The sequence below is a fragment of the Lutra lutra genome, chromosome 2 (genome assembly GCF_902655055.1).
Source record: "Lutra lutra chromosome 2, mLutLut1.2, whole genome shotgun sequence".
In the NCBI taxonomy this organism is placed as follows: domain Eukaryota; kingdom Metazoa; phylum Chordata; class Mammalia; order Carnivora; family Mustelidae; genus Lutra; species Lutra lutra.
Window position 1 is genome coordinate 144,723,163 of NC_062279.1, and position 22,727 is coordinate 144,745,889.

The 22,727-nt window shown below is 47.2% G+C and overlaps 1 protein-coding gene across 8 annotated transcripts in view; it reads right to left on the reverse strand.

The window, feature by feature from the left end:
* Window positions 1-22,727, reverse strand: part of KIAA0232 (KIAA0232 ortholog) — an 85,199-nt gene that overhangs the window by 13,331 nt on the left and 49,141 nt on the right. For 6 of the 8 annotated variants that reach the window (XM_047718803.1, XM_047718804.1, XM_047718806.1 and 3 more), the window contains 4 exons: window positions 21,350-21,487; window positions 8,915-8,981; window positions 7,718-7,799; window positions 2,300-5,582 (listed from right to left, as the gene is read on the reverse strand). In XM_047718803.1, the coding sequence (XP_047574759.1) occupies window positions 2,300-5,582; window positions 7,718-7,799; window positions 8,915-8,981; window positions 21,350-21,487 (3,570 nt within the window). Of the gene's footprint in view, window positions 1-2,299; window positions 5,583-7,717; window positions 7,800-8,914; window positions 8,982-10,416; window positions 10,517-13,112; window positions 13,164-21,349; window positions 21,488-22,727 lie in introns of those variants that run through there. The other 2 variants (XM_047718809.1, XM_047718810.1) reach the window with 2 other exon arrangements.

Below are 22,727 nucleotides of genomic sequence, written 5' to 3' on the forward strand. Positions count from 1 at the left end.
GGAAAGCCGTGCTGGGATGCAAGCTTCCAGCGGCCAGGGGAACGCCCTGTTCAAGGTACACACCCCCTCCCATAAAGTCTGCATTAAAACCAGGTGATCAATGACCTACTTCAGTTGAAGTAAATGACTACTTCCAAAGCAGTCTTTGTAACTAGACTGACTTCTTCCAGTGTAAGGACGGGGGCCTGTTTGTACATGACACCTACCTTAGCGATGAGCATGTAACGGGTATTCAGAAAATGTTTGCTGTACTGACTGAACTAAGTTTTTGAAAAGAATCCATGCTTCTGGACACCAATTCTATCAAAATTCCTACATTCTAAGTTTTCTCTTTTCAAGTAAACCCCACACCTAATGGGGCTTGTGAACTCGCGACCCTGCAATCAAGGGTCAAGGCTCTGCCAACTGCACCCGCCAGGCGCCTCTAGAGTTCCTACATTTTGGTCCACTTACTCTGAGCCAGGTGGCCTTGCACTAGTGACCTTTACCACAGGGCTCCCAGACTGCCCTCTCTCAGGAAAAGGGGGAAGATGACTCTGGTTGGAGCTCGCCTGGACTGCCCAAGCGGTGTGAGAGTGGCAAGTCAGACACCATCGTCACTCTGGTCCCTGCCCAGCCCCCACGCTGTCCCTTCGGCTCAGGCTCTTAGGACGTGAGCCCCATCCAGCTCTACACTGGAGCACCGATGCCCAGAGCCTGGGGGTGACGGGAGCAGGCCGCTGGCTGACAACCCCACTACGTCCCTGCGTCCCGTTCTAGCCGCTGAGACCTTCCAAGACAACCTGGAATTCTGATAACACATAAATCCATCAACACACTAGAAAGTGAAGGAATATGGCACTAGTATGATGTAGAATCTCGCTTCTTCCCTCTTTTTCCTTCTTTCCAATCTGGAACTAGGTGAAATACAAAGGTACACAAAGGAATATTCAAGGCTACAAAGCAGGGACAACAAACAAACAGGTGAAGGCTAACAACACGACTGCTTCCCATTCCTGGCAGCTCGGCTTGTGTCTCAGCGGGACCCAGTGCATGACGCCCCCCCGAAGGGTCTCTGGGCAGGCTCCTCGGAGCAGCGACCCTCAAGTCGTCTGTGGGGCTTCCTCCCACCACACGCACTCAGGACCCCCAGGCACTTGGCCCTGCAAGCGACGAAGGCACAGTCTGTTTCCATTAGGAGCTTATAACCCAACGAGAGAAAGTACACGATGACTCATGAATCGGGCACTGCAACAGGAAAAGAGGCACAGTGCGTGAAAAGAGAAGGGAGGTGTTAGTTCTGATGTGGGAGGGGGCGGGGAAGGGGAGAGAGGAGGAATTAGGATGCGGGTCAGAAGGGGGGACGGACTGAAGAGAGCCTCGCTGTCTGGGGAGCAGTTAGCAGCAGCAGAGGTGGGGGGAACGAGCACCGGGGTGGAGAGGAGAGAGGACATTCAGCTACTCTCCGGCCATAGGCAGCATGACTTCCAAGCACCTCCAACTGTCTTTTCACTAAGCTGCTCCTGGACAGAGGCCAGGCACTGCTGATCGAGTATGGGCTGAGAAATGGGCAGATCGCTGGGCTTTTCTGTGAAACAGATTAGCACCTTCAGTGATAGTTCCAGCACACTCCATTTAACCTCAAACCACGTCTCAGAAGTCGTCAGAGGGTACAATGACTCCCATTCACAAAACTACCACCATTAGCCCCATTTTAACGTGTGAATTGCAGCGCTTTAGGACGGTACCCTTGGTACACAGTGGGTCTCAGCTCTGTAGGTCCCAGAGCGGCTCCTCTGATGCACAGGGACTGGGGTTTTTACACGTACCACCATCTGTTTGAGGGAACTCCACACAGATGTAACTTATTTTACGTGTAAAACCTAAATCCTAAACCAATCTGTGTTTCGGGGACTGTGAGATGGGTTGCTACCTCAAAGAGGCCCTCTGTCTCTGCTTCCGAAGAGCATGGGGCCTTCCTCAGGGTGAACAGCCACTTTGTGATCCGTCCGCTTCGAAGGCCGGAATGCCAGGGTACTCGGTTTGAAGCACAGTACGTGCGTATTAAGACAGACTCTTACTATCTTAAAATTTAAAAATGTCTTTTCTCTGCAGAAGAGGTCTACGGTCTAGTTCCAATTTACAAATATCAAACCCATTTTAATCCTGACGTAAAATCATAAGCATGTAAGTTTTAAGACACTGAAGTTAATTTCCCAATAATTTCACCCTATCTTCCACTGCTTGATCCGGCTGCTCCTGCATTCGAGTCCAGTTAACAACTTCGATCAAGCACCAGCACACACAGACAACCACCTACCTCTTCCAGCTGTCCCGAAGAAACCGGATTATCTTCGTAAGCAGGAAACTGACAACCTGCTTTGCAACTGCAAAAATTATTAATTTCTTCCTCACATTGTGCCATTATTTTACAATTAGCTTCTGAACTTTCTAAAGCAATTTCCAGAGATTCATTCATGCTACATTCCAAACACTGATCCTGCTTCCCCACTGGCAGAATCCCAGCTGATTCCTCCTGAGAATCCAGTGATGTCTGAGCACTCTTTTCCATGCCAGATTTTTTTAACCTGGGGAGGAATTTTCCAGACTCCAGCTCTGATTTTCCATAGTAATGGCCTTCTTTCTCCGCATCTTCTTCCAGTGGTTGGAGATCTGCCTGTGGGTCTTCAAATGTATCAACCTGAGAAGGAATGGGAATATTTGCTTCATCTTTCTCAGATTCAAATTCTGACTCACTTCCTCCTCCCGGGGACAGCTCGGATGCAGAAATGGGGCGGAAGTGAGTCCGAGGAGAGATCCGAATCGCCCGGTACTGTGTTCTGTCAACGCCACAGATTCTGGGGTGAAAAACTTCGCTGTCTGAATCAGAGCAGAGGATTGACTTCGGTTTGAAACTAGGGCTGAAAGAGGCAATCCCCTCGGGTTCAAACGAACACTCCACATGAAGAACTTGCGAGAATGGATTGCTTAAGTCAAAGGACGAGAAGGAATATTCCAGCCCAGGATCCTCAACCTGAAAGTTACCACAAGCTCCTAGTAAGTCTTCATGGAAGATAAAAGAAAATCCCTTATTTAATCCATTTTCCCCACTCCTCGGCTGATCACTCTGTTCGAATGACATGAAGGGCTTCCACAGCTGCCTGTGACCGGGAGCGAAGCTGTTTCCTGGGGTCATGAAGACGTCCGTACCAGCTATGGTCACGACGTCGGAAGCCGCACACTGTAACAGGCTTCCCTTGGTGTGACTGGGCGGCACGACCGCCCACTCCCCGTCGCTGCTGAAGGTCTTGAGCTCTCCATAAACTCCGCCGAGAATGAATGTGTTCTCTTTGTCTGGGGCCACGTCCCAGGGTTTAGAGGGTGTAGTGTAGTCGCCCCCGTCCACCTTCGAGAGCGCCCCGGAAACGAACGCTCTCTTCTCCAGGCTTTCCTTCTGCCCCTCCCACAGACGATACTCGGACCTCTGCACGGCCTTGTGGGGCTCCCGCAGGCTCTCGGCCTCAGCCTCGGCGTCCAGGCAGCAGCAGTAGTTACCGACGTCTGTTGGGAACAACTCCTCGTCAACTCTATCCATGTCCACCGGCGCGGCAGATCCCCCGTCTGCCATCTTTGTCCAAATGTCTTTAATAACCCCTGAGCTGTAGCCGCCACCACGTGGACCACTCTCGCCACCCCCTCGGGCAGTTTCCACGGTTTTGTGTTCTGTCTTTTGTTCGAGCTGAATACCACAGACAGATTCTAGTTTCGATTTTTTTTTGAAAACTAAGGTAGGAATTTCTCCTAATGTTCTACTGTTTTGCTGGCAAGTTTCATCTTGCAAAAAATCTAGAAGTTCTTCATCTACATAATTTGACGAGACTCTAGGAACTACATAATTAATATCTTCTGCATTAAACTGAGTGGACTCTTCAAACTGAATATTTAATGTCTCGTTGTCTGAACGTGTTTCTTCTGAATGGGACCATGGGCTACAAGTTCTTGTTGAAAGATTAGAACAGTGTTCATTTTCTTCAAAGGCACTATTTTTGGTCCATATTAGCAATCTAGACTGGGTTTTCCCAAGCATATTAGCACTAGAATCCGTATTTTCATTTCCCAAGTTGAGAGTTTCAAACGAAAATGGTAGAACAGAATTACTGCATTGCACTTCAAACACTGAAAAACACGAGTTTATGCCAGATCCTTCATTAATATCTGAAAAGAGCTCCTGATTGCCAGCAAGCAAATGCGGACTGAGTGCTGTGCTGTCCAAGATCGGAGAGAGTCTAACTGGAGAGTCTCCGCCGAAACTCTCTCCGTCGGCATCGCCCGAGCTGGATGAACAGCACTCCCAAAACTGAGCCAGGTTGCCCAGGTCTTGCAGGAAGAATCCCTCGGCACCCACAGTGCTGGTGGAATCTGTCCATATTGCACGTTCCCCTTGCAACTCCATTCCATCTAACACTATGCAACATTCTGCCTCAAAATCCGTTTTCTCTTTGCTTTTTTGTCGAATCATATTCAAAATCCGACTTTCTCCTTGCATTGTTTCTGAGGCACCAGGATCCAACATGGATTGATCAATATCCACTTCATAGAAGTGTGTTAATTCTGATAGATGAATATCATCCAGATACTTGTTGTCCTCTGGGAGAGAACAGAACGAGGTCCCAGTGAGGTCAATATCCTCATTGATAACCGCAGGCATTTCTACAAAATGACCATCAATGAAAGTACCTGCTGCGAGGTATGTTTTATGAATATTATTGTTGCTGATACAAAGACCGTGCACAGATTCTGACAACTCTTCCACCGCCTCTGACGTCAGATCACTCGTTTCCTGTCGGTTTCGGTACGTGGTCTCCAGTTTACTTTTTCTGCTCAAAGGAACGAAATATTCAGCAATCGGTTCAGTGTACCACAGTGGTTCCTCTTTATATTCTCTGTCGTTTCTGCTCTCCAGGGACAGATCTCTTCCTTCCGCGCTGCTGGCCTCTCTTCTCCCCGAGTCCTTCAAGGGCCTCTTCCCGCGCCGGCACAGTGGCTTGATGGGGGCTCCCCCACCGCCGCTCCCCCCCGCATGCATGCCCCTCTCAGCCTTGTCGCCAGTCTTCAGCGAGAGCCTGCTTGGCCCGTTCCGCCCTTTCTTGTTGCGAATCTCTCGGGTCTTGTGTCTGACTTTCACACACTTCACGGATGCTTTTAGTTCTCCCTGATGACCACTTGAACTTGAGCCTGCTTCACTCGAGCCAGAGGACCAAGAGCGAGGGCGAATCTTTCCTTCAGGTTTATGTCGGATCTGCTTTTTGTACAAAGCAGGCTTTTCTTCCATTGTGCCATTACTGAATTTGTTCTCCTTCTCACTTTTACTTCTGCTCTGGATTTTCGTGTGTACGGTGCCTGGCGCTTCATTGCTTCTTTCCTTGCTGACTTCGCCTTCGCTGTTGCAGTCCTTGGGGGAGGATGTGTCTGTGCTAGCTGCTGGGGCTGTGGATGATGAAGAAGGGCTAGAGTAAGAACAGACTTTAGACTTGTTCCACACAGTCATGATCTCCTGTAGGCAAACTGGTTTCTCAGACAGTGGCGGAAATGCTTCATAGTACCTGGAAAACAGAGGACAGAGTTCAAAAGCAGGCATTTAGATGTACAAGATAGAGCAAAACAACATTCCCTCCCAGGTGGGGCGATGGGGTATTTCACTTTAACGGTCAACATTTACGTCATCCACAGACTAAAACTTAAAAAAAAAAAAAAAAAAAAAAAAAAAAAAATTGAATAATACAGTAAAATATACTTTATGTTTAGTCCCGTGTATCAAGCACCTTTATGTTCAGCACTGAGGTTGGCACTAATTTAGAAATATTTAGAAAATAGGGAAGAGGACAGTTCTTATCTTTAAAGTTGTCATTTTAATTAAGGAGCCACAAAGGACAAATGCAATATGGTGGAAAGAATGTCACCTCGAGAAGAAATGCCTGCACCTGCATCTCAGCTCACGTCAGTTACTACACATGTGACTTTCAGCTCATTATCTGATGTGTCGGTCCACATTCTCAGCTGCACACTGATGAGGACAGGACTCACCTCCCGAGGCCACTGGGAGTAGGGGAAACAGAAGGAGCTGAGAGCCGAGAACATGTGCTCTGAAGCTGCGCTCCCCGACTGTGAACCCTGACTCCACCCTGAGCAGCTGTGTGACCTCAGGCCCGTGACACAACCTCTCTGTGGCCTGTGAGATACAGGGAATACTACTAGCTGCCTCACAGAGCTGGGAGGAGTGAAGGAATTAATGTACAAGAGGAGCTGGAATATTACGTGGTTGTCGGTCCCCACGTGTTCTCATGAGGCCCTCAGAAAACAGGCAGGATTATGCAGAGCGTTTAAGTGGTCAAAAAAGAGGATGCTGGTGCAGCTGAGAACCCTGAGGACAAGTGGCCCACAGCAGAGCCTGGACGCTCCGGAAACGGAGCTTAGAGCCACTACTCGTGAGGCATGGGTGCCCGTGTGTGGACACAAGATCTGAGGAGACCAGTGACTGCAGGAAAAGCCGGGGAGGCTGCTTTTAGAGGGATTGAACTTGTTTCCAATTTGCCAAGAAGCTGGTAGCCATCACAGATTTCAGAGCAAGACAGACTGCCAAAGCAAGAATCTGGAGTCAGGTTGCCTACCAAGGGGACTGTCATTCTGGAGGCAACAGTGAAGGTCATACACCAAGTGATAAAAGGCCATGTTTTCAAAGGGCCTATACTTGATTCTCCTTTTCAGCCTCTACCAGAGCTGTCTAACAGACATACATGGTGAGCCTCACATGGAATTCTTAATGTCCTAGAAGTCACATTAAAAGTGTAAGAAAAAAAGGTGAAACTGAATTCAATTATGTATTTTACTTAACCAAATACATCCATAACATTATTTCAGCATGTAATTGAGATTTAAAAGTATTTTTTCAATATTAACATATAATGTACTATTAGCCCTGGGTTTACATGTCTGTGAATCATCAGGCTTACAGACTTCACAGCACTCATCATAGGATATTTAAAAATATTAACGGAGTATTTTACATTCTTTTTTTTTTTTTTTAACCAAGTCTGTGAAATCTGATGAGAATCTTACACCTAAAGCACATCTCAATTTGTAATAGCCACATATCAAGTGCTACATAGCCACACGCAGCCTACAGAGACTACGCGGGACAGCCCACGTCCCTACCAGCCAGGAAAAGCTATGTTCACCTTAAGTTCGAGAAGTTCAGAAGATTCAATAAAACGTATAAGAAGGAAGTTCTGCTTATAGTGCAGCCAATTTTACTAACTATTTACAAAAAAACTGCAAAGAGTATCTTCAGGAAACAAGCTTGACAAGGTCAATGACTTGCCCACATTCCTCTGTAATCAGCCGGAGAAACATGGTCTCCTTGTATGTAAAACAAGGATGCCGGTATTTTCTCATAGCCGCCTCCAGGCACTGGAGTGACAGTACGCGAATGGACTGTAAATAATAACCTTGCTTGTTCCATTCATTCATCTCACAAGTACTGATTCTGTCCTAAGCACAGGACCATTTTATTCACATCTGAATTCTGTGTCAAACACATAGTAAATGCTCAATGAGTGTTTCCTGAATTATCAAATACGGAACCAAATACAAGACAATGAACAAAAACTGTAAACCACGCAGCAGTTATAGTCTGATTTTAACAAATGCACACTTTATTACCGAATACAATCTTACATACATTTCCACTTGATCCTTTGCTGTAGGGGATAATTCTGCCTCTGGAGAGGGAGACCCCTCTAACTTTTTGTGAATCTTCTCTTCTGTTACGAAACAAAAATTCAGAAAGATATGTCTTATATCTAGTTAATAAACGCTCCTGTTTTTTTTTTTAAGTTTCTCAAGTAACTTTAATCAGAACTTATATAGACTTTATGGCTGAAAAAGAACTCTATACCCATCTGTCTTTCTAATAAAAATCCATTTCTTCACAGCCCCAGACGGAATTCTCCAGCTTAACCACACTAACGGTGGGCTGCGAGGGAACAGCTGTCTGTCTCATCTCTGAGTGCTCCAGAGGCACCAGATTAAAGACTAAAATCCTCTATTAATTTTGCCAGACGGAGAGAACATCTGTTGAGATCCTCACAAAATTCTGCACCCATGGATTCTGTATGGACTCATGTTGGACTGACACTACTCTGTAAAGAAAGCCCATTATAATCAGCTCTCTGTTCCAACCATCTAGGTAAGCAAGGGCTGTGGAGTCAACTAAAACAAAGGGCTGAGCTCTCAGCTCAGCCCTTGGGAAGCCCTTCAGTTACAAACAAACTCTTCAGCAAGGCTCAAGGCTTGGCAGGCAGCAAAAATGGCCATGAAGAGGACAATGAAACCAAGACCCTTGACCTCAATATGCAGCTCTAGTTCCAAGCGCTTGCAGAAAAGTATCCACAAAAAGCTATGAGGCTTCATGCGTCAAAATGACCTTTATGAGCTTCAAGACTGCCTTTCCAAAAAAACCCAAGTCAAGGAAGAAGTTCCTTTCAAACCTGAAATAGAGACAACACCTCTGGAGGCCTTGATGTCAACAGGCAGATGCCAACAGGGAGGCCAGGGTGGGAAAGAGAAACTATTGCTCCTGATCCCCGTGCTTCCATGTGAAGGGGAAACAAAACGTGCCCCCCAGCCCCCGTCCCCAACGAGGGCACCTGTGAATTAATATACTCCTTTGAGCGGGGATCTATCCACAAGTGACTGCTAAGGGTGACCCGGAAGCCCTAACAGCTGAAGGCACAGCGTGACGCTGGAAAGGCGACACACTGAACACGAAGACGAACTTCCTTCTGTCTGTCTCTGGCAGACTCTAGCGCCTCTGGAATCAAACCCCTCGGGGCCCACAGCCTACTGCATGTGGATGGGCTCTGGAGGCTGCACTCACCTTGCTTGCTCTGAAGGTCCTTCAGTCTGGAGCAGAGCTCCTCCACTAAAGTCTCGATGCCAGAGCTCTGCGTGACAACAAAAATACATGTTACTTCATTGTCAGGCCCTTGGACATGCTTATTTTCATACAAAGGTTTGACCAATCTCCCATGTTCTAAATGAAATATGTTAGTAATATTTAAACCCCACGAGAGGGTTGCCTGGTGGCTCAGTTGTCAAGTATCTGCTTCAGCTCAGGTCATGATCCCAGGGTCGTGGGATCGGGCCCCACATCGGGCTCCCTGCTTAGAGAGCCTGCTTCTCCCTCTCCCACTGCCTGCTGCTCCCCCGCTGCTATGCTCTCTGTCAAATAAATAAAATCTTTAAAATAAATAAATAAAGTACATGAGAGCTGAAACACTCCAGGTTTGTTGCTCTGATTGAGCATACATATTTTATTAACTGAGTACAGTCAATGGCTTACTGATACAATGTGCAAACATTAATAAGGCTCCCAGGACGGCTGGTCTTTCTGGGGGTTTAGCATCTCACTGCCCGTGCAGCCGACATACCCTCGTACCTATCGCATGGCTAGAAATCAGTCACCAGCCAGAACAATACTCGGTACCTATGTGAGCAAGGCTCTGTACCAGATTCAACACACAGGAGGAAAAATCACAGAAATCTCATGTGGTTCCTCTAGGAGCTTACAGTCTAGAGAAAAGAAGGCCAGTATTTTCTTTTTTGAAGCGAACACTGGTGACAGCAACAGAAAGAGAAGTGCACAGCACTCATAGCCGTGCATGAGCGTGAAAGCTATGTGTTCTCTGAAAGGTCACGAACAGGGTATTAGGCTCCACACGGGGTCGGGGGTGGGTGCTAAGGACACCACGCGCAAGAGCCTGAAATGGGGAGGATAACCAAAAGAGCCAAAGTTGAAAGAAAAATGAATACTGGAAAACAGGCACGAACAAATCATCTTCCACTATGTAGACTTTCCAACTTCAACAATTTTCCCTTTCTCAAGGAAGAAAGAAAATTCCTTCACAGGGTACAAGTGGAGCAAATGCATTTCTGAGGCCCTTTATTCAGTGGTCAAAGTCGTGTTTAAACTGGAAGTGAGTCTGTCTTAGGTGGGCCGACCCGGACAGGTGCCCGTGACTCTGCTCAAGCGGCTGCCTTCCTGGGGCCTGGAGGGGCTAAAAATAGAACTTTTCCCCATTCACTCAACTCAAAATGACTCAGCACAAGTCTCAGAGATATCCTAAACAAGAAAGCGCATAGCTCCAATTTGAACAGCAAGAAACAGAGCACAGAGGGAATGGTTAACGGTAGACACGGACAGTTACATCCTATCCACGGCAGACCACAGCTTTAAGCGGGGAGACAAGCCAGAGGGTGACAGGGAAACGGGCCACAGAAGAGCCATCCTGCCCTTAAAACCACTCAGAAACCCCGCAGCAAATGTTAGTCACAGACCCTGCTCGGCCGCCACAATCCCATCAGAAAGCCTCGGCTTACCATAGCGCGCAAGGTGTGCTCGACGTGGCTGTTTTATTGCATTCCCCCTGACTACGAACCTAGCCCGGCGTCAGCTGACACGCCACCTGCTGCACGCTGCTCAGTACAGCAAGCCTATGTCACCGTGTTTCTAAACCTGGTGCCAGGCTCCAGTGAGGAAGGCAGAGCCTCCAGGGATGGCCTGCTCAGCCCTGTTTGGGGCCCTGCGGTGCCTGCCAGCTGTTCCACAGTGTCTGGGGAAAATCATGAGAACCAAGGGATGAGATACTATGTTTCATGCTTTGTCTGGGAAATTGTATCCACACATCTCTCCAGCTGAGTTGTTTCTGGGCCGTAATGCAGTGTGGAAGTAGATCTATTTGCTCTTGTATATGAAGGGCAAAAAAAACAGTGAGCTTACTTCTTAACTCTGCACAGAAAGGCCAGCGCTCCCCACCAGGGCTTCCACCTTCCTTCCCGGACTCCTGCAGCAGCCTACTTAGATTACACATAATCATTTGACGGTGGGGCTATAACTGTGAACTGAGACACAAAAAGGGGTACCCCAAGCAGCACTGTACCCGGTCATCTCCCAGCAGGCATTCTGCTGGGTTAATCTGGTGCTGTGAATGAGAAATGCCATTTACTTTCCCAATTATGATATAAACCATTAGATATTTTAATATTTCCATAGTATAGCATATCCTGAAGACAATCAAGAATACAGAGAGTCTACCGGATCTTTTTAATTTTTTAAGTTTTATTTATTTATTTGATAGAGAAAGAGCACGCACGCACAAGTAGGCAGAGAGGCAGGCAGGGGGGGCAGGGGGTGGGAAACAGGCTCCCTGCTGAGCAGACAGCCGGATGTGGGACTCGATCCCAGGACCCTGAGATCATGACTTGAGCCAAAGGCAGAGGCTTAACCCACTGAGCCACCCAGGCGCCCCGAGCCTACCGGATCTTAAGAAATAAAGTAAATCAGGGGCATCTGGGTGGCTCGGTCAGTTAAGCATCTGACTCTTGGTTTTGGCTCAGGTCGTGTCTCAGGATCATGAGATTGAGCCCCGCGTTTGCTTGTCCCTCTCCTTCTGCTCCTTTCTCTCTCCCAAATAAATCAATAAATCAATAAAATCTTAAAAGAAAAAAGGGAATAAAGCAACAGTGACACCTGTAAGGAACAACATGCTGCAGGTGAAAACACTGTTACCGTTCTAGCACTGAACTCATGAACTGCTTTTTCAAGCAGTAGCACCTAACGGTCACTGCCCAGCGTCAAACGAACACGTAAAAATGCCGCACCCACCCCCACCCCCACCAAAAAACAAGAGCATGCCAAGCCACAAGCAACTGTCCTCCAAATCCGGACCCAGGGGAGCACACACGAAGACTGGCTTGTGTCCGCGTGCACAGGCACCCATGGGGTTAGCACTCGCTTGGTCAGCAGACGGTCATGAGCACGGGGCCAGGTGTGACCCCGGGAGAGACAGGGCCCTGTCCTCCCAGAGCGGACACAGAAACAGTGCCTGCCGCTCAGACAAGATGGCTGAGTAGCATGTATTTGGCCCTGGGGTCCCAGGGGCAGGGTCTGAATTCCCACCCTGCCTTGTACCCACTGGGTGGCAGGGTGGGTGCTGTTCTACCTGGGAAGCCGAGGACACTACACCTTCCCCTCGAGGCCCGCGAGGGCGAATTAGGAGGACGTGCCTGTGAGGCACCAATGTTGGTGCCATTTCTAGACTTTGTGTATGCTTTCCATTTTCCAAAATCTCATTAATGGATTGGATTCACTGCTTCTAAAATGCCTTTAAATTTTGCTCTGCTTTGAGTTGGACGTTGGAGGAATAAGAAAGATAATTAACCTGACCCAGGTCACCCCAAGTTCCCTGGATTCTGCCAGAATCCGGGGCCCCGGCATGACCAGATTCCCTCGCCGAGCCCATAGGTAAAGCAGCAGACACAGCTGTGCCCCTGGAATCCAAGCCACAGTCGGATGCAGCAGCTACTGTCCTACTGCTTCTGAGAAATTCTTTTATGTGCTCTCTTCCCACAACATGCTCAGTCCTTCTCCATCCTCTCCACACTGCACATCCTTCTCAACATGAGGGAAACAAAGGCAATCACACTCAGTCCATTATCTCTCCTCTCCACATTCAAAGCTTTCTATCGCTATCTCTCTATCTCAAAGCTTCATCTTCTATGGAGAGATCATTTGAACTGGATACTCCCTAACTGCTGGGTAGGCACTCCCACCCCAACCCTGGGGTCACTAACCAAAAGGACACACGAGTGTTCCATTCACACGCAGGAACACATGAGTCAAAAAGACCTGGTCTGCACATCATCCCAGGGCTCACCACGTGACCGTGGCTTTCCACACCAGGAAAATGATGACACCAGGGCTGATGCACGTCCTGTAGGCTGTTACTGCATTTCCTACACCAGCCCCAACTTCTCTCCTGCCCACCACTCCCACAGTGCTCCTGTGCTACTTACTGGGGGTGTCCCTTCTCTCTTCCTGCCAACCCTTCTACTGAGCATCTTCATTTCTGTTACATGTTTAGAACTGAAGACATTATTTTGTCCCCTGAATGTCTCTTCTTCACAGCACCGCTGACCTACAGCACCACGGCAGCTGGACAGAAGAAAGGGACAGGGATTCATTCACCTGTCAATTTGTTGACTTTTACTCTGCAATTTCCATTAAGGTGTCTCATCTCATCTTGGGTGCCTGGTGTCCTGCCTGGTTCCATCACTCCAGAAAGTACCTATCAGGACTGGGAAAGCCTAGCACTTTGGGGACCCCGATGAGCCACATCTCCTGGCACCCCGCCCACCAGAGGTTCTGCCCACAGTGAGACACCAGCGGGTGTGATGCATGGGCTCCTGAAATGCTACCTCCTGGGTTCCACCTGCCTATAAAGAGGCCTGTACTAGCCACACAGAGGTCACAGCTAGTGATCCCCGCAGAAACACAAGACAAGTGAGGAGAGCAATCTTGGATCTTCCAGTCCCAGCTGCCATATGATTTCAAGAGCATTAAGACCCCACACAAGACCAGCAACAGAACCTCCCAGCTGAGCCCTAGCTGACCCACACTGCTGTGAGGAAGTGAAAACAGCTATCAGTGTAAGTCATTAAGCTTTGGAGTACTTGGTCAGACACCAATAACGAAGGTACACACTTCCAAATACCCATACCCTGCACATGGACAGAACTCGTTTATAATTTTTCAGATCTCAGATTTTTATTTTTTATTTTTTTTAAGATTTTATTTATTTATTAGACAGAGAGAGACACAGCGAGAGAGGGAATGGGAGAGAAGGAAGCAGGCTTCCCGCAGAGCAGGGAGGCCGGTATGGGGCTCAATCCCAAGACGCTGGGATCACGACCTGAGCCGAAGGCAGAGGCTTAACCCACGAGCCACCCAGGTGGCCCCCTCCCCTTTTTTTTAGAGAGACAGTGAGAGAGTGCACTCACAAGCTGGGGGGTTGGGGGGGTGGGGAGAGGGAGAATCTTTTTTTTTTTTTTTTTTTGAGAGGGAGAATCTTAAACAGGTTCCATGCCCAGAGCAGAGCCAGCCCCATGAAGGCCTCAGTCTCACAGCCCTGAGTTCACAACCTGAGCTGAAAACAAGAGTTGGGCGCTTAACTGACTGAGCCACCCAGGCACCCCTCACACTTGGAATTTCTAAAGCAGAAATGTAAGATGAGTGGCAGGAAACCTACTGATGATGATAAACTGTAAAGAATCACTTGCATTTTAAAAGCCTTTTTAAAATGCAGAACTAAGTTAAGGTTAAGCCAATAAACAAAAGGGTATCAAGTGAGACAACAGATAATCGATACCAGGGTTCCCAGGCTCATGCCTCAGTGGCGAGGGAAGGAACAGAAACATGTGCCGTGGCTAGCTGTGATGCAGTAGGAAGTGGAGGATGGGGCACGCGCTATGCAGACAGAACAGACATCTCTGGCCTACAGCCATTCAAAGATTTAGGGGAAAAAAAAACAAAAACAAAAACCGAAACAAAAAGTTGTTTCTGCCAAGGCACCTGCACGAGGGCCGAGACTCCCATCCTTGACCACCGGAAGAGCTACAAGAAGCCACCCCGTGGCTGCTTCTAGCTCGTTACACCTGCTCTCCAGAATACAGTAGAGAGGAGCAGAGAAATACCCACTGGGTACTACCAAATGCCTACCACATGCCAGGGAGGACAAGACCCACATCTTCTTAGAAAGATGGACAAAAAGCAGTTATAATTTGTCCTAAGAAGTAGAGGATGGCAGCGTCTGTTACAAGTAACGATCAAATAACATGATTCACAAAGGCTTCGAAAAAGGTAACTCCATTCTGCCTCATCTGTGGCTGGGGGTGGGGGGGCAACAGCCCCCTCAAGCACCCAGTCAGATTCACGACCCACGCCACTACCCTCATAGGTCGCCTGCTGGCCCTCTCACCCCCTCCCCCTGCCACAGATTTATAGCAGCTCCCATTTCTTCCCTTTCCATACCCTCACTTCTCGACATTTGATATTCAGGACTCTCTTGTAAAAACCACAATTTCCTACCTTTTCCAAAGAGAGATCAGAAGACCTAGCCCCATCAGGCCCGCACCTGCCACAGTCACAACCAGTGAGTGTGGAGACAAGCCCGTGCCTGGCAGGCCTCATGCTCTCTACTGTCCTACTCACTCAGCTTCCTCCTTGGCCCTAGAGACATGAGCTCTCCGGGTCTGGGCGAGACACAGACAAGCCATCGGTCTGTTACTCCACCTCCCTCCAAACCATGCAGCAGCAGCGGCAACCCCCTCACACCCAACTGTCCTTTCCCAGTCTCCGCGTGGCCTTCGTCCCACCAAGCTCACGTTCAAAGCTCTATTGATACCTCCACCCACAGATTTGTGTCTTTTCCCTAATTTCCTGTCCTCAGAAATGAAAATCGCATTTTTTTTTTTTGAAGATTTATTTGAGGGGCACCTGGGTGGCTCAGATGGTGAAGCACCTGCCTCCGGCTCAGATCATGAACTCGGGGTCCTGGGATCAAGGCCAGCGGTCAGGCTCCTTGGTCAGCAGGGAGACTGCCTCTCCCTCTCACTCTGATGTTCTCCCTGCTTGTGTGCTCTCTGACAAATACATAAAATCTTTAAAATAAAAAGATCTGAGAGAGTGAGCACATGAGCAGGGGGAGTGGCAGAGGGAAAGGAGCCCCAGCAGACTCCCTTCTGAGCACAGAGTCCCATGCAGGGCTTGATGTCCCAACCCTGAGATCATGGCCTGAGCTGAAATCAAGAGTCAGATGCTCAAGTGACTGAACCTCCCAGCCAGGCATACCTGAAAACTGTATTCTTGCAGTGGCTCAGACCAAACACCATAGCTATCCTCCCCAATTCCTCCCTTTTCTCCACCCCAAATCGAGTCCTCTCAGCTCTACCTTCAAAATGCATTTAGAATCCCACTAATTCTCATGGTCCTCTCCCTTCCAGACCGCCACTTTCTCAGAGTCGGCCCCCTGTCAGTGCAGCAGTCCACAGGGTCCTAGCAGCAGAGACGTCAGGTTACACTAGCCTCTGCTCCAGATTCACCAACACTTCACCACTTCCCAGAGGAAAAGCCAAATCCTCCCTAAGGCCTACAGGTGTCCTTGAATGCCTCCCCTCCACGGAACCCGGGGTAAGGCAGAGGCCGCGTGGGCGGGGCCGGGGCCAGGGCCAGTTGTGACAGCACAACCACGGGGAGCGCACTCAGCTTTAGAGACCACTGACCAGCTTCTCGGCGGTCTGGCCTACAGACTCAGCACAGCCTCACCACTTGCAATGTTCAGAACCCCTCTAAGTGTTACTTATCACTGTTTTGATGCTATTATCATCCAGAATGAGTTATGGTCAAAAGTCAGCATGCAAAGACACAATCAATATATACTGTCAAAGCTGACTTCCACAGTAGACCACCAGGGAAAACAGCTTTGGTACACGTGGCCCTGGACAGCACGGAAACACCACCAACTCAGATACGAGGATGCGCAACGCGCTTTTGCTGGGGGGCTGCAGGCACTGCGGGCACACGAGCCATGGCCACAAGCCCCTGCGAGGCTCCATGACAGCCTCGGGCCAGGCGACTGCCCAGGCTGACCAGCAGCTCTACTTCCCAAACCTCACCAAGTTATCACCTCAAGCCTAACTCACTCCCTAGACAGGGGTCCGGTGTGGCGCCTGGCCTTCCACAAACGTCCAAACTGGGCAACGACATACCAGCTGCGGAGCAGCTTTCAGTAGCCCCATTAGAATAAGCAGAAATATCACTCATTAAAATGAAAAACAAAAACAAAAACAAAAACAAAAAAACCAAACAATATAAAAAGCTCCAATTCTGGGGACTGAGAAAACAGAACCAAGGAAATTTGAGGATTCCAAAATACAAGTCGGCAAACTCTAACACTAAAACAGGACATGACAAGGTCTGGATATAGGGGATATCAGGCACACGCCCCGTCCTTGGATGACAGAAACCACTCAGGAGAGCGTCCCTTGACGAAACCAGCCACCTGCAGGGCATGGGGGCCACGCCTGGCACAACCCAAGCAGAGCCAATGCAAACATGCTGGAGCAGACAGCTGCCCAGGAAGTGGGGTCACTCGTGGGTGCAAATGAAGGCCATCCGCAAGGGCAGCTTGGGCCGGGCCTCACCAAAAGCAAAGCCCACAAGGGTCACAAACTCCTCGGGGGTGGGTGGGTGGGTGGGTGGGTGGGTGTGTGTGTGTGTGTGTGTGTGTGTTTGTTTGTTTGTGTGTGTGTGTTTGTTTGTGTGTGTCTTGATATCACCTGCCCAGAGTCTTCGCGGGGGTTGCCAAACTTTATTCAATGTCTAACATGAAATTTGACATAACGGAGTTTCCTACTGTTTCGGTGACATCTCTTAGACAAAATACTGGGCTGAGCAGGTCAAAGAGATGTGCTGTGATGTGGGGGCACAACCTGCTGCAGGGAGAGAGCGGGAGGAGACAAAGCGTCACTTCCCAAGTATATAAAGTGGAGTCAGGGAAGTCCACCATCCTCCATCCTCCTGAAACGACCCAGGGAAGTCTGAGGCTGTGGACGCTTTTACAGAAACAACTAGCCCAGTCCCTGGCACAGTCACACATGCACACACACACACGGATCATCAGGAGAAAAGACCCCATGCAGAACACGTACCAGCACCCCTACCTACCCACCTAATACAACAGCCTCATTTATGTTGCTGTCATGTAGTTATGTCAGGAACATTTTAACTGGATTGTAGACTTTTGGATTCTGGTCAGCTGGCAGTGACTGGGTGGGAAAGCAAAGCCCAGCACCACAGATGTCACCATCCTCAGTATTTAGGGAATGAACACCATACCCATATGCGAACATTCACTGTGGCCAAAACAGAAAACAAAACTTCTGCATTCTAATTTCCTAGCTAGGACCTCTTTGTACCTTTATTTTCACTGAAGCTGCCAGACAGATTCTAGAAAGAAAAGCCTAGGGACACAGAGCCTACAGTTTATGAACATCAACAGTGATCTCTTTCTATAGTTACAGGCCATAAGGAAAGAGGGATTTTTTTCCAGTTCTTTCCATGGACTCCCTGAGTCATGCTGAGCCAGCTGGAGCGCTGGCTGAAGGACTCTGTGCTGATGCACACACAGCAGCAGGCACTCCGAGAAAGGCCGGGGGCTCCAGAATGTCCTACTTCCTCTTCCTCCATTTCCAAGCATGACCGCAGCTCCTGATACATTCCTTGCACATTCACTTACCTGGCTCATTTTCATTTGATAAGATTAAAAGCCATCATTAGGAAAAAGAAATGCAACAGTTTTTTATAAAATGAGAAGAACCAATCAGACAACTTCACTGGGCTTGAAAACAAAAATACCCCCTTTGACTTCCCAGCAAAGGAAAGCATTTTTTCCAAAGCAACAAAGAAAAGAACCACTCTCCTCTGCCTGCACTGTTCCTGCTTCACATCAAATCCTTTCCAGCACACACCACGCTCAGCGAGGATGAACCAGATGTGAGTGCCACGAGGCAAGGGAGTCTTGTGTTAGGCTAGGAGAAGGCACCTGTACTCATCAGCAGAGTACTGTACTCCATGAGGCAGGGGAGTCTTGTGTTAGGCTAGGAGAAGGCACCTGTACTTCTCACTCTTTCACAGTTCACGTTAGGCACCCTGGTTTTCTTTTTCTTTTTTTAAAAAATATTTTATTTATTTATTTGACAGAGAAAGAGAGATCACAAGTAGGTGGAGAGGCAGGCAGAGACAAAGGAGGAAGCAGGCTCCCTGCTGAGCAGAGAAGAGAGCCCAATGTGGGGCTCAATCCCAGGACCCTGAGATCATGACCTGAGAGCCAAAGGCAGAGGCTTAACCCACTGAGCCACTCAGGCGCGCTGCACCCTGGATTTCTACTCCGCTTCCCTTCACCATGAGTCAAAGGCAAGAGTTATTTCTCAGCAACTTTGGTCCAAAGCAGAAATAAGATCCTCTCCCAGACTGAAACTCCTAACTCATATTTTCCTTTCAAGCATGACTCAGCAGCTTTGATTTTACTCAAAGAATTTACCTGAACTAAACTCTCCTTAAAAAAACCACCTGCCATTTTTCAACTCCAAATTATTTTTCCTTCAGTGTCAGGTAGAAAATACCTTTTGCAAAACTATCCACCCCCTTCTCTCTGAGCACTGCCCCTGCTCCAGGAGTGGACCCCCAGGCAATTCTGCCCCCCTCCCTGCAGCTCGCCCAACCAGGGGTAGGGGGGTGGACGATATCTGGCCCAGTCCGACCAATTACAGTTCTCCCTGGCTGATCGGTGCTAGATACCACCCTTCAGCAGTGGTGCTGGGCTAGGGCTGGCGGGTGGTTTTCTCAGCATGCTGGCTAAAGCAGAGAAAGCCAGACATCAGAGAGAGGTGGAACGACCCAGAAGCAGAGAGAGAAGCAAATGAGAGAATGTGGATCATTAGAGTAAATGACTTTGGCTGCCAATTATTTTGTTCCCAGTTGAGGCCGCTCCTCAGGCCCTGCATTCCCAGACCTGACTTCAGTGAGCTATCCCTACATCCTTCATGTATATTCCCACTTTTTCTTAAACTAAGTTCCTGATGCTCCCCCTTGTTGTAATGCAACAGTTCCGAAGATGGCCACGTGAGCAGTAACTTCCAAATCCCTGTCCTACAGTCTAAGAAGCAGCACTTTCATGAGATCAAAAGTCAAAGATCAAAGGGGTAGAGGGAGGAACCCAGCAGGAGAGGATAGGAAGGGTCGGGATGACAAGGGGGGACTGCCCCAAGACCGCACTCACGCTATCAAGCACCAGGAGACCAGTGCCCAGGGAGCTCATGGTGTCAGTCCCCAAGGCACAAAGTCATAAAGGGAAGACAGAAGTGAACAACGGCAGTGGCGGACACGAGATGTGCACAAGCAGAACAAGACGGTGCCAGGGCTCGGCTCTCAAAGACAGTGCTGGGCGGGGGAAGAACACAGAGCGGAGGCGCCCTGAACAAGCCTGGGGAGCCGTGCGTGCTACGCGGTGGCCACACAGAAGACCCTTCCACAGATCACCCAATGCAGCAAACCTGGTTATCTCAACATCAGCCATGAGGCAACTCCTGTAACTGTTTTGTCTTCTAATATTACATAAAACATTTGTCACATCCCTTAGCATCCTGAAAGAAAATGGTTTTAGAATATAATCACCCATTTAAATTAAAAAGTTTCTAGAGGACAGTATCCTTTCAATTCAACTCTGTTTTATAAAAGGTACTTAAACCATACCATCTCAAATAACTGCTAAAAGCAAAATAAAATAATTTTCTAAGTAGTAGGATCTCAGAGAGTATGTCTTATAGTGAGTATTAAAAATTGCATAGTACTGGGGCCCCTGGGTGGCTCAGTGAGTTAAGCATCTGCCTTCAATTCAGGTCATGACCCCAGGGTCCTGGGATTGAGCCCTGCACTGGGCTCCCTGCTCAGCGGGGAGTCTGCTTCTCCCCCCTCCCTCTGCCACTACCCCCTGCTTGTGCTCTCTTGCTCACTCTCTCAAAGAAAGAAAGAAAAAGGAAAGAATTGCATAGTATTAATTAAATGGGTGATTATATCTAAAACCATATTTTTTCAGGATGTTAAAGGACATGACAAATATTTTATATGAAGTATTAGAAGACTGATAAAATAAAATAATCTTATATGGGGTGCCTGGCTGGCTCAGTCAGTACAGCATGTGACTCTTGATCTCGGGGTCATGAGTTCAAGCTCCATGTTGGGCATAGAACTTACTTGAAAATAAATCTTGTAATATTTTGTAAAAACCAACAAAAAATTATGAATCATAAGCAAATGTATTGTCCTCAAAATACTAAACTACTATCCCACTTCTAGGAATGGATCCAAAAGAAATAATCTAGAATATGGAAAAGCCACATATGAAAATATTCGGGAGAATATAACAGAAAATAAAGAGTGGCTGGCTCAGTCAGGAGAGCATGCGACTCGGATCTCAGGAGTCATGAGACTGAGCACAGAAATTACTTAAAAAAAAAAAAAAAGCAAGCTAAGTAAATATCCACTAATAAAGAGTGTATTATATTGCTGTTGGAATATTATTTGATGAACTAGAACTCAGCCACTACAAAGAATAAAGATAATGTAGTAAAAAGATGGAACATGTTTAATGGGAAAAAAGGATATAGAATTTGGTGTATACTCTAATTGTACAGTACTTTAAATGAATCTATTTTAATGCAACTTCATTTATGCATTAAAATGTCCTAGAGGAAAGAGTGATACTGTTCACATTACAGCATTAAGATAACGAGTAGTTTATTTTTCTAAGTTTCTTTGGTCAAGATGTTGTAATTGTGTACTTTTAAAAAAACACCCTCCCCCCACCCCGGTCTCTTTTTTCTTCTCTTAAGCATTAGAAATAAAATGTGAACCTACTTCGTCAGAAGCAGAGCGAAGACACTGGACAGCAGCCTGTTTTTTCATTTCTTCTAGAGTCAGGTCTGAGCACTTTTTCTTACTCTTTCCCCATTTCTTGTACGCTCCTCTTTCCCAGCCCAGGAAGATGTCATTCTCCTAAAATAAGATTAGACAGAGCTCAATGAACAGTGAACTACGAAGCAAGTTTCAAACACTGTTCCTTCCCACATGCTCAAACACATTCCCCTCCCAAGTGCATTCATTGCTAGTAAGTTCAGAGACTACAGACACAGTCAGTCTGAGCGCTTTGGAATAATCATTCGTTTGGTACCTATTACCCAGATTTGCATTATATTATGATTTATTTACGATCTTAAGGAATATGACCCACTGACATGAAGTGGTAATAAACGCAGACATTTGTATGTAAATCAAGTACAGCGTAAATAAATTCCAGACTGCATACACAATTAAATGTCTTCTGTACTTCCTACTCTTTGATAATGAGTATATATATTACTACAAGATTTTAACGTTTAACAGTTAAATGGTTCAATTCCTATTTTTTTACCTTGTAGTCTAAAAAAACAACAGATATAAAATATTTTATGTTGGCATTGTAAGTTTATTTTTCCCCTTGGTTACACAGGCCCATAATCAAAATCTGAAGAAAATTTGGAAAGTGGGAAGAAAGCAAAATCATCCATGAGACTACCACCCAGTGAGAACTTGAATTATTTGGTCTGCTTCATTTGGCCTTTTCTGTATGCTTTAAAAATCACAGACTTGAATTCATGCTAGTTATAGAATATTGTATTTGACTTAACTTATTAAACCGTAAGCATCACCTCAACATTACCACAAATTCTTTGGCTATAGAATATTCTAAGATGTAAGTTTACAGCTATTTCCCTAAGCTGGGACTTTAAAGTAATATTTTTAATTGCTTTGCTACTTTGTCTCACCCAATTTAAAAATAAGTAAATAAAAAGCCTTCCATTAGATAAATTATGATTAAAACAGTGGACAGACAATAAGGAAAAAAAAAAGGACCAGAAAGGCAATGGCAAAATTTTAAAAATTACTTAGAAGATGACGTGGCCTACAGCAGGACCTCAGGACATGGCTACGAATATATGTACAAGAGGAGATAAAGATGGAAAAACATAATAATAAAAAGATTTTAAAAATCAAATCATGGGGCGCCTGGGTGGCTCAGTGGGTTAAGCCGCTGCCTTCGGCTCAGGTCATGATCCCAGGTCCTGGGTTCGAGCCCCACATCGGGCTTTCTGCTCAGCAGGGAGCCTGCTTCCTCCTCTCTCTCTGCCTGCCTCTCTGCTTACTTGTGATTTCTCTCTGTCAAATAAATAAATAAAATCTTTAAAAATAAATAAAT